Below are 12757 nucleotides of genomic sequence, written 5' to 3'. Positions count from 1 at the left end.
ATAATAAATAGGTTTATATAAAATTGAATACATCCCTAACAAAAAAATAAAATTCATTTTTTTTTTGTCTGAAGCTAAAGATCTAGGAAAGTGCTTATCCGTTTGGTTTGTAGTTTTTAGGGATTCTTTAATATATGGCCAGGGAGGTATTAGGCTATTGTTCTGACCTCCCCGCCCGGCAAGGGGCGAAGAAATTAGTATATGATAAAATATAACCCTGTATTTCTTGCCTGATATTAGCATCCAGTACTTTATAGTTCCAGCTTGACAGATACGGGGCTCTCAAATTATGAACAAAATGAACAATCTTTACTTTGTTGAGTCCATATGCTTCTTGATTACATAAACTATTCAACAGACGAAAAAGTTCATTTAAATCATCCTCATAACCCTATAATACAATAAATATATTACCTTAGATACTGACACATCAAATATCTTGTAGTGGACTAAAATCTTGATGTGTTTTCATTGATATTTTAAATATGTATGCATAGATTTTGTATGTAATTAACTTTACTCAATTTTCTCCTTTTTAAATTCTTTTGTGAGTGTACTTAACTGGTATTTGGGATATTAAAGTTACAAATGGCTAAATGTATATCTATTATGTTATATTTATTACCTCAACGTAGAAGACAAGTATTCCAGGGAAGAGGAGATGAAGGCCAGTTAATTTTCTTTTCTCATCCTGTTGTACAGCAGGGATATCAGAGAAATGGCATGTGTGGAAAAATATTTTCTCGTCAATTTAGAAAAGCTTACTATTATAGAATGACAGCAACTAAAAAAACATTTTTATAACGCACAAATTAAATACAATAACAAAAAGGCTTTCTCTGTTTTACAAAGTCTCTACATACACAAAAACATACAAACTATTCAAAGTTTTTTCCACAAGTCATATCTGAGTATCCATACCTGTAAACATTCTCTAATTTCCATCTCCCAGGCAGCTCCGAGCTTGGGCCTGTCTTCGCCTGATTTTAAAAATCACCCTTTTCATTTTATTCTGTTCTGGAGGGGACGGGGGAAGTCGACACCCACCAATTTTCACTTTAAATTTAAAAAGGAAAAAGAATTTTTTAGGCAGAGAGTCTTTTTTTGGGATAGATTTCTCTTGGGAAGGTGTTGACACCCTCCCTAAAAATATTTATAAACCTTCCCAGGATCTATAAGAAGCTACAATGTAAAGGAGAGCCATTTAGTAGCTAGTAAGTATCCTAGTTCAATCAACCACATATCAAACCATGTTCTTGTAAAACCTTGTAATTAATTGAATTATTGGGTCAAAAGGAAAATTTTCCTGTATCAGTATATTTAGCACATACAATAACTGCATGATATGGTGTGTCATACGATACCATTATAGTTTCTGAAATTATTTCACCTTTAGAAACATCTAATTTGCCATGAAATTTTCCGCCAATCAAATAACCATTAATTATTAGTGTAATAATTAATGACAAATTAATGTACACTACCAATGAGGATAAACAAAATTACCCAATATGTAGATTAACAATATTGAGCCAATGAACGAGAGCATCTTTATAAAACTTTGGGTACCAGTTGGCCATTCCCTAACCGAATTAGATAAGAAATGTAAGTAATAACTAAATCATAACAAACAGAATACTAAAGAAAGTCAACACATAATAAAATAGAGTTTACTAGAAAAATTAGTGACAGGGAAAAATATTATTTTTCTTATAACAAAATAATATTAGAATGATATTAGAAAGTTTGAAATAAGAGGACAATTTATAATGAATTAATTTAGTTATAGACAACATTTTATATCAAACTTTTAGAAAGTTTGTTTATTATATTATTTAACATTCGCACAATTTTTTTTGAATTTTCTCTTTTTTTGAATGTTAGTCATTATCCCTGAAAATATCGACTAAACAAATCATATATTAATGTAAGACGACAGGGATTTTTATTGTAGTATCGCAGCTATAATATAATTAGAGTTGTCCGCACTTCCGTCCGATAGCTTTTCAATATTTTTTTAAAACTTCAGTATTTACGCAGCCTAATCTGCAATAATTATATAGCCTACACTCTTTACAATGTTTTTCTTACATTTTAGTTCTTTAAAAGTAAAACTTCTTTCCCCCAAATCTCTAAGGATTATCCGCCAGACAATACAATATAGCCGGAAACCACCAAAAGATCTTTTATAAAAGAACATTTTAAAAAAAGTTGCTGGTATTTTCTTCACTTGGACAGACAACCATCCAATTACTTTACATAGAAGATTGATTTAGAATATATGCTTAAATAAAACTAAATAAAACTAAATAAAACTTAAGATTGACGATCAAAGTTTAGAATTGAAAATTCTTGGTAGAAAAGGAAAAGTATTACCTAACCAAAAGTAAACTGAGAAAATACCAATTACCAAGTAAAAGGGTTGCGTTTTAAAAATATTTAAAGAAATAGAAAATAAAAACATTAACAGAAACAAATGACATGCATTTTAAGATTAAGGCAAAAGTAATATGAAAGATTGAAAGTAACTAGTACAGTTAGGTCCGCAGATATTTTCATCTTTATATAGAACAGAAAGAGAATAAGAATATTTGTATTTTACCATAATAAAGCTCTGCCTAACAAAATTTGGTAAATATAACATAATATAATTCGTAAGAAAGGCAATTTTATCTAAAAAAGTACATACACAACCTGAAAAATGTCGCAAGCCAAATAAAAAGAAACCATAAACTCAATGAAATCTAAAAGGAGGGGGGAGGTTTAAGGGGTAACTACGATCCCAAAATGTTTGACAATATTTTAAAATTCTATCCTTCACTCCATAAAAAAAGCATGGGCGTCCTTGAATTTTTCTTCTAAGTAATCAAAACACAAAGAAAACAAAAAATATAAATGAAAGCGAAAGTGGAAGAAAAGAAGATTTAAAGAGATGATTCGCATCTTAGAAGAGAAATGCAGATAGATAGATAAAGAGTTTATCGTCAGTCTTTCAAATATTCGGCTAGGAGACGCAACCAACTTAGACATGTTCTGGTCAGTGAGCAATTAAAATAATTGAATCAAAAATAGATAAACAAGGATGACAACATCCATAAGTAGCGAAGCACAAAAAATCGTAGATGGGAATACGTACAAGTAGATTTAAAAGGTTTTTACTAAAATCAAGAATAGATTTATTGGATAAAATCAACATGAAACCTTGTTTTATTTTGTATGATGACGATGGTCAAAGTAAATTATGTTAAAGATGTTCATAACAATGAGAAAAATCATTTTGATACTGATATCCCAAAAAAGTTTGAAAATTGGATCAAAATAAACAAAGATATGGGGAAATATGTAAAACATATAAAATAGCCAAAAACCTGATAAAAGGAAGTCTGGCCGCCATGGTTGTTTTCTTAAAACGACAAAAAATTTATTTTTAAATCCTTAACTTAAAAAATTTAGAAAATCAGACCATATACACTGAAGATATGGAGAAAAGTGTTAAATATATAAAAATAGCCTAAAACCTGCCAAAAAGACAGTCTGGCCATCATGGTTATTTTCTTTAAAAGACGGGAAATTTAATTTTGATATCTATAACTGAAAAAAAATTGAAAATCGGACTATAAACACTGAAGATATGGAGAAAAATGTTAAGAATATAAAAAAACAGCCTAAAACCTGCTAAAAGGCAGTCTGGTCGTCATGGTTGTTTTCTTTAAAAGACGGGAATTAAATTTTTATATCTATAACTGAAAAAATTTTGAAAATAGGACCATAAACACTGAAGATATGGAGGAAAATGTGAAAAATATAAAAATAGCCTAAAACCTGCTAAAATGGCAGTCTGGCCTTCATGGTTGTTTCTTTAAACGACGGGAAATTTAATTTTGATGTCTGTAACTGAAAAAATTTTGAAAATCGGACCATAAACACTGAAGATATGGAGAAAAATGTGAAAAATATAAAAATAGCCTAAAACCTGCTAAAAATCGGTCCGACCGCCAATGATGTTTTATAGTCAATTGTGCTCCTTAATGATGGGAATGTTGTCAAAAAATTTCAGAATTCTATCTTTTATAGGAGCTGAGTAAATCCCATTTCCCCCATAGCGTTACGGACTGACGGACTGACTGACTGACGGACGGACGGACAAAGTGAATTATAGAGTAGCTTCGCTACTAAAAAATTAACCAAGAACAAATATGCAATAGATGTGTATATGTAGATAGATATAAATAGAAAAAAAAATCGAGCGCCTGTACTCATATGTATTATCAGCTGTAAACAACAATTGAATTGATACGAAAAAAGGATGACAACATCCATAAAAGCGAATCACTGAAACGGTAGGACAATCGGACATTAACACTTGTGTAGTGTCTGAACTGAATAATCAGAATATAAAAGTATTATAGTCGAAGCAAAATTGTAAGTAAATTTGTTGAAAAACTGCTTGATACAGGATAATGTTTATGGACATACTTACATTCTTAGGACTTGATTATAGAGTTGCTTCGCTTATAATATTGTTCTTTGTTGTCCTAGGAATCAATATACCAAAAATCAGATCAAACGGATATTTAGATCACATAAAAATTTGTTGTTAAAAAAGTAGAAAAATCAACATGTTTAAAATGGACGTACGGACATTCTGGTAATGATTATAGAGTTGCTACGCTTTCTAAATCGTACCTAACTACAAGAGGAATCATCATGCAAAGTTTGAAATCGATAGGACAATTCTAACATGCCTAAATTAACAAATAAAAGCTATCTATCTCGGACGGACGTACGGACGGACCGACCCTAATTATATAAAAGCTTCGCTTTTAAAAATATTCGTAAAAGTTCCATGATTTTGAGTGGCAACGTTTAGTGACGACCTTTTTATCTGTTCCCCTATTATTATTTTAGACGTATTTCCCTTGTTTGTTTTCGGAATAGTTTTCAGCTATAACTGTTCCTATTTAGATTACTAGCGGCTTCGCCCCTAGCCTCTAGGGGCTTTGCCCCAAGAGGTTTGATCAACCTAATTTTTCGTATTTTAGATTTAAAAAGAAAAAGTAAAAAAAATTTTTTTATGGGGGGGGTATTTTTCATTTTTTGGGGGGGTTGGGGGTGTCCCACCCCCCAAGAAAATAGCTTAAAACCATCACAGGACCAGTAGGTATATTCCCTGAAGAGTATAGCCCAATCGGTTCAGTGGTTACTGAGATCTTAAGCTTCAGACGGACAGACAGACGGACAGACGGACAGACAGACGGACAGACATCGTTCTACTTTGTATTATAGATAAATGATTTAGTCATTGTTTTATTGCATAAGTCTAGCGTAGCTAGGTAGGTTAAGTTGGACACATAATCGTCCTGCAGGGTAAGGAATAGTCTGGTAGATAAATAGAATAAAATTTAAAGTGATAAAGAAATGAAGGCCTGACTAATCAGTATAATGTCTCTGAAAGATATCAAAATAGCTAGATTGCTAGCTACCTATCTAAATAATTATTGTCTAACCAGGAAATGCAGCAACCAGGCCCGACTCATCAGTATGATGTCCATGACCTCCACCCTGATGGTCATAGAATTTGTAATTGGGTACATAACACATTCCAGTGTTTTATTAGCAGGTAATCTATAGGGAGAGAGAGAGAGGGGACAATGGGCTGTTTATTACACTAGTCCCAAAGTTTTTAGAATAACGTTTATCTTATTCGTTGGCTTGACAACTTTGGGAACCTTAGTTCATTAAGAAGAGTGTTCAAACTTTTCAACTACAGAAGAGGTAATCAATCATTGGGGATGTAATTGTACATCAATTTATCGGTTATTGTCTTATCCCTATAAATTCCTGGGTATTATCAATTCTTAGAAACAAGTTTTGTTAAATTAAATTCCTCAAAAAGGGTTTTTAGAACAATTGACAACAGTCTTGTTATAATTTTCGATGCTTTTGACAAAATCTTTCGTTTTCACCATAAATTTACTTTTATACTAATTTTTTTGAACATTATTAGGCATTTAAACGTTTGCAGCATATTGAAGCCAGATCGTTTTTTTATAACTAATATTTAAAATTTGTATTAATGATTATGAATATAATAATATATCTTGTTTAGATAGTTTTCATATGCTGAGTGATGTAATTGCAGCTCTCAATGCCTTATTATGTATCAGGTTAGAACATAATGACTTAAACAACTGATTGTTGGTACTATATTTTTCTCGTAATTGACAGGCCTCATGATAATTTGAAATACGAATAAGATTCATACACAATACACATGAATAATCATTTATCAGTAATTTACTTTACACACATATTTGATTAAGCTTAATTATTTTTGAAATGGTTTAAATTAGACTATTTCCTAATATTTACACTGACACCTTTAGCCTCTGTGCGGAGCCTAAACCGCGCAAAAAACCTGACTTTCTAAGTAGCTTATACCAACATAACCAAACCTATCTAACATATATCGTCTACATATTTTATTTAATGGTTGCAATCCCATATGGGTGCATATGTTCATATCTAAAATTGTATGCATACTTGAAAAAATTTGAAAATAATTACCAAACCACATAAATGAGTTCTGTGAACTGTACTTGACAAAGTTTGATTGAAAAGAACAATTATTAATGATTGCTTAATTATCAATAAATGTTGTCAAGAGTAAAACTTTATTTCAAACAGTTTAAAAACAAGAACGAATAAATCTATTAGTAGCTAACCTGGCGGACTCAAAAATATATTATACTTCTCCGTTTTTAATCCTTTTTTATATGTACTAATGATTTTTTATTAGAATGAGTCCTAAAGAATGGAAAATAAATACATTTGGATGGGCGAGATTAGAAATTGTTGGAGCTTTAGCAAATTCAGGTAAAATAAGTTAATTAGTGAAATAGGCAAAATTTAAAATAGCTAATTAACAGTCTGATTAATTTGGTTTTTACTTAATCATGATTATTTTTACCATGTAATTGCTGCGATAATAAACGGTCAAAATCTAAAATAATTTTAATACATAAAATAGTAAAGTTTAGAAAGTCCGTTAATATCTCAAACATAATAACTGATTAATTTATGCAGCTTGGGTAAGCTTTACATAGGTGACATAATGATTTTATAGCTACCCAAAGAAATGTTGTTCAATTTTAGGCCTTTTAATGTCCTTCATCCCCTAAATTAAAGGGGCTCATCCGCTAGTGTATTGAATTAGTCTTCAAATATGTTTTAGTTATAAAATTATGATGTAATATTCTTTGTTTTTAAATTAGCGCTAATTTTAATTTATTTTCAGTTTTCTTGTATGCGTTGTGTTTCAATATTTTTATCCAAGCTCTGAAAAGATTCTTCATTATTCAACATCTTGAAAATCCACAACTTATCTTAATTGCTGGAGGTTAGTAATTTGGGAGATAAAACATTTCATGAAAATCTATTATGCCTCCAACTTTACAGCATTAAAAAAATACTATCAATTATATTATAAGTGTTTATTCATTTTCTTCTGATGATAGCCATTTATGTCTTTAGAAAATTAGAGACAAAATAATCTTTCTTATATTGTCTACCACTACCTATAACATTCAAAGTTTTTATTTATAGGGCTTCGTTTTCCTCACTCCATCTCATATATGTAATATATGTTTCTCTTTAAATGATTAAGCTCAGTTAAATATGATCCGACAGAAAGACAGACAGACAACTATTTAATCACTTAAATATACATATATTTCTCTTTAGGTACCGGACTCATATTCAATATAATTGGAATATCCATATTCTTTGGTTCAAATGAAATGATAATGGCAGGTATAATTATTAATTTCATTCTTCACTTTTGTTTATGAAAATATTTAAATTCTTTTTGCTATTTTGTTTAATAAGATTTGATTTAATACATTCTTTAAGTTTTCTTCAATTTCTTTTGTGTTTATTGACAAAAATCTTGTAAAGGAGTGTTTCTGGATGCTGTAGCAGATACCCTTGGAAGTCTGGTCGTCCTGACAAGTGCTTTTATTTTCTTACTTTCTGATTGGGAATACAGGTTAGAAAATAAAGAGTGAAGCTAATATATATAAGTAACCCATGTAGTTTGGTCCGTTTCTAAGTATTATATTTCATAACAGGTGTACTTATTCAATTTGTCTTACCTTTTGTTTAGACACCATTATTGGAACCACTCTCAATTTAGGTTCACTGACTTTTCCACCATTTAGTTTTATATTTTCCAACATCTATCTTTATAACAGTGCAGTGTAATATTTGCATAAAAATAACAAAATTAATTTATTTGGAGATTAAGCTGAAGGAAATGTTGAGAAAATAATTATAAATTTATTAATTGTAGGTTTTATTTGGACCCTTTGTTATCGCTGGTAATTGTTTTAATAATAAGTTGCAGTACCTGGCCCTTGTTAAGGTAAACTTTTTTTTTAACAATTCAAAGTCAAAGATTTTAGTGAATATTTAACGGTAGTGTTTCCTTTACTTTTCGTAGTGATTCGTTATGGTTTTAGCCTAAACACTTAATAAATTTTTAGACATTAAAATTAGGTATTATGAAGTGTAAAAACTTTAGGGAATAAAAAATAGAATAGGCAGTTTTCCTAATAACTCGTTTTAGGGAGGTGTTGACACCCCCTCTACGAACGCTACTGGTTTAAACTAATATGATCAGAGGGTTTGCTGTCTTAGAGACAAAACATTACCTTTTACTTGGGTTTTGGATACGGTATCCAAATAATATAGAAATTATTACATTCCAACAGAAAGGCAAATAACAACATAGCCAGTAGAGTGAATTTGCTGTGGATTTTTAAAAAGATTTTTTTATTATTTCAGGAGATCTACAACAATTTTGATGAACTGTGTACCTGACGGATTTGATGTTGATAATATCAGAGAAGATATCATCAACAAATTTAAATCTATTACAAATGTTGTAGAGTTGAATGTTTGGACTCTTAATGGAAGGTAAAAAATTCATGACTAAAGGACTATTTGCTATTGTTCAAAGAAATCTAAATATAGTTTGTTTGAATTAAAACTCTTTTATTAATTTGAATGCAATTACAAATTTACAAATAATTAACTTTTAATACTTTGTTAAAACTTTTGCCTACACGCCAAACATCTATAAACTTTGTACGAATTTAGATTTTTAAAAAATAAGTAAGGTAATTATCTGATAAATAACTATTTTTAAAGGAAAAGCATAGCTTTTTATTTTTTTTTTTTTTTGGGGGGGGGGGAGCTATCCCTCACAAATGCCTATTGGGCACTAAATCCCCCTCTATAATTTTTGAATTAATTAAAATGAGTCTGAAGGTTCCCAATTCCTAACCCTATAGGGTCTATGCCTGCATTACCCTAACCCTGTTGGACTTCTTAGTACCTAATGTACCCTAACTTAAACAAAAGTGAAAAAAAACAAAAAAATACTTTCCCGGCCTTATTTTTAATTTATTCCAAAGTAATGGCCGGTGCAGTGGTGGTTTCTGTGCTCGACTCTGCACTTTGAGGGAAACTAAAATAACAAAGATACATACTAGATTTGAAAGTGGATTGTTTTCTCAAAGTAAAATTGGGATGAAATTAATTTCGGAGGGAAATTAAAGGACGTGAGTTATATAGTTTTGAAATTCCTATGATTCAACATTTTTAAATATTTTTCTTTATTAATCTATTTTTAATCCATAAAAATATTCTAAATCAACATTTAAAAAGTTTTAATTGACAGTGTTTCCAATTATAATTCCATGAAATAGATTAAACAAGGAATATATTATTCATAAAAGACGAGCTTACAGATCTAAATTTTTTGCTCCTCTCTTGTATCCATAAATTTACAAAATTTTTATAAAGTTATAAAGCAGTTTAGATATAAATACTGTGACTAAAATAAATAAAAAACTTATCTTTTTAAGAGTCTAATTTAGCATACTATTATTTCATATTTAATTGTAAATAAAGTAAGTTAAAGTGAAATTAAAAAATAAAAATATATTTAGTTTTTAATTGTTGATTGTGACGTAATCAAAGAAAAGTCTCGCTACCAAAAACTTGTATAACTCAACCCCCATGAATTTTAATTTCAAATTAATTTTATTCTTTCCATCCAAAAATGTTGTAAGTTTTTATTCAGAAGGGAATGCAATATAGCAAAGTAATGAATGTTAACTATTTGGGGAAATATGTAATTTGATGCAAAACTTTTTAATTATGTTAATTCTAGGTTTGTGTTTCATAAATAAAATAATATTTCATAATTCTAAAAAACGTTGTGTAAGTTTGTGACAAATATTTATTTCTAAAGGTTTTAGTTTACAAAAAAGAACCTAAAAGAGAGTAAATGGTTTTAATTGAATGTAGAGTTTAAAAAAGATAAAATAAAAAGAATTTACCTCTTAAAAATATTTATAAAATGATTAAATCATATCAAAATGTATATAGATTAACTTACTTATGTTGGTGTATATTTAAGAAAAACTTACTACACATCATTCTTATAGACACATACTAATAACCTTTAAACACAGTGATGAAGACTAAGCTTTAAAGAACAGACTTTTCGTGTAAATAATGATATCATATTTTTTAGAGATCATGTTGTAAGCTGTGAGCTTGAATCAGTGTTGCCAAACAAAAATATAATCTGCCAACAAGAACAACAGTTGCCAAAAGAAAAGAGCTTTGAGTTTCAAAACAACCACATGAATCTTTTGAATGGTAAATAACTATTATATCAATCAAAATACATTATAACTAAATCAAAGTTTATTATTTACAATTATTCATATTATCTATCTTAAAAAAATAATTTCTTTTGTTAAAAAGTAAAACATTTTAACATTATCCATATTTTGATGTTTATTTCAGAAGTGAAGACATATTTCCATGATATTGGACTTCATAATTCAACAGTGGACATTCAATACAAATCTAATAGGTAAAAATATTTAGGCCTTTTTCTTTTTCAAAAGGCCTAAAACTTACCCAAAACTAACATCAGCTTGTCTGCAAATTTTTAGACATTTAGCGAATTCTTAAAATTATATATATTTCTTTAGTTAAAAGTATCTAATAGCAAGGGAAAAAATATTAAAAAATCTGACTGTAAAATAGTAAATTGTCTATTAAAAATTGCCATAGAGGCTCAATCCTTTGGTACAATCAATATCCTTTTTATGTATTTCAGTTTAAAGAACAATAATAACAATGAAGAAATTTTGGAAGAGCCTGCCGTTCTGAAGATTGAACATTCTGATTCATAACAATCTTGTTAATTAGCCTCAAATTGAACTGTATATGTTAATGTTTAGTTTATAGATGATTACAAATATAACAAAGCGACTAAATTACTTTTCTATTTTACAACTTGGATATAGAATTTTAATATAATTTTTTAGCATTTTGAAAAACAAAAGAGGAGAAGTTCAGTGTTAGTTACATTAACTAAGATATTTTCTTAAAATTTAAAAGTTTATTTTAGTCGCTCTATATTTTTCAAAGACCCTTTAATCAATTATATAAACATATTTATAAATTATTTATAATAATTCGCAATATTACCAAGTTCTCTAATCTTTTTTTTTGTCAAATAAAGAGCTCATTTCAACATATAATTTAGCTTTTTGATTGGACATTGAAAATTTGTCATGAAAAAAAATATGTTTGGTATTACAACCATGGGTTACTTCAGCGACTAACTAAATTAAGTTTGGGTTTTAAGCTTCGCGAGTGCTGAAATGTTGAGCACGCTTACTTTACCTTAAATAACCCTAACTTACTAATTATTAAATTATTATTCAAATGTTAGATTTTTTGTGAATTTTAAACAATTGTGTCTATATTCATAACATTAAGATTTTTTACCTTTAAAAATCCAAACATGAAATATCCATCTAAAAGAAGAGGTTTTCTTTACATTTCATGTTGAAATAGATTTATATTTTAGATATATTCACATTTAGGTCAAGATAAAATATTCTAATTTTGTTCAGTTATATAGGGAAACTCTATGTATAAAATTTTGTAACCATACCTTTACAAAATTAAAAGGAAAGGCAAAAAACTATAAGGGTAGGAGTTGAACACCCCCCCCCCTAGAATAGCGTTTAAGAAAAAAATTTGTTTGTAAGAGCCGCGCTACTTATAACATAATTATTCTTGATGATTTTAGAATATAATATTTATTAATAACACACTTTAATATTAACAGAATATAATTTATTTTTATATTAACATATCCCTACATGTATAGAATTGTTATATTTGACATGAAATAAAGTGATTTTAATCTTCTCTTATCTTTCTAAATTAATTAGAATTTTTCGTATTATTGGGTCGCATAGCTATTCTCCATCTTACCTATATGAAGTTATAGGGATAAAAGATTGATTATAGTGGGGCAGGGTGGGGAGAGGCATTGATTTGGGTACTATGTAAAAGCTTTAATCCATGTCGTAAAGCTCCAATTAAGTAATCTAATAGGTTTTAGAGATTTTGGGAACATACCCAAATTCTTTGGAAGATGGGGGGGGGGGGGGTAAAACTAACAACCCTCACACTCTTTTTGATATCCTTAAATTATTGATATTGATTTGTGACATCTTAACAATAGTCTCAAAGTCAACTCAAAGTGATCTAATTATCTTACCTTTATAAATACAGATTCATTTGTCATATTGTATTAATTATGAAAAGACAATTATTTAATGAAGAAAGTTTCACAGTATGCATAATAAACATAAAA

At 29.0% G+C, this 12757-nt stretch overlaps 4 protein-coding genes across 5 annotated transcripts in view; 1 reads left to right on the top strand and 3 right to left on the bottom strand.

The window, feature by feature from the left end:
* LOC145313603 (iripin-3-like) overlaps positions 1–12757 on the bottom strand; it is a 423989-nt gene that overhangs the window by 56833 nt on the left and 354399 nt on the right. The window lies entirely within an intron of this gene.
* LOC145313609 (mitochondrial import inner membrane translocase subunit Tim8-like) overlaps positions 1–12757 on the bottom strand; it is a 131067-nt gene that overhangs the window by 95012 nt on the left and 23298 nt on the right. The window lies entirely within an intron of this gene.
* On the bottom strand, positions 155–977 carry LOC145314793 (uncharacterized). The gene is made up of 3 exons (XM_080154873.1): positions 922–977; positions 626–691; positions 155–391 (listed from the first exon to the last, which is right to left on the bottom strand). The coding sequence occupies exons 1-3, from the start codon at positions 943–945 to the stop codon at positions 155–157; spliced, it is 327 nt and encodes a 108-aa protein (XP_080010999.1). The 5' UTR covers positions 946–977.
* Positions 3011–12306, top strand: LOC145315145 (uncharacterized). The gene is made up of 12 exons (XM_080155191.1): positions 3011–3036; positions 5511–5620; positions 6110–6167; positions 6800–6876; positions 7298–7399; positions 7744–7812; positions 7957–8047; positions 8351–8422; positions 8845–8976; positions 10604–10731; positions 10882–10951; positions 11201–12306. The coding sequence occupies exons 1-12, from the start codon at positions 3029–3031 to the stop codon at positions 11274–11276; spliced, it is 993 nt and encodes a 330-aa protein (XP_080011317.1). The 5' UTR covers positions 3011–3028; the 3' UTR covers positions 11277–12306.

This window comes from Acartia tonsa, chromosome 3, assembly GCF_053477335.1.
Source record: "Acartia tonsa isolate MP-2025a chromosome 3, ASM5347733v1, whole genome shotgun sequence".
NCBI lineage: Eukaryota > Metazoa > Arthropoda > Copepoda > Calanoida > Acartiidae > Acartia > Acartia tonsa.
The sequence above is the reverse complement of the archived record's forward strand: the minus strand, read 5'-3'. Positions and strand labels throughout refer to the sequence as shown.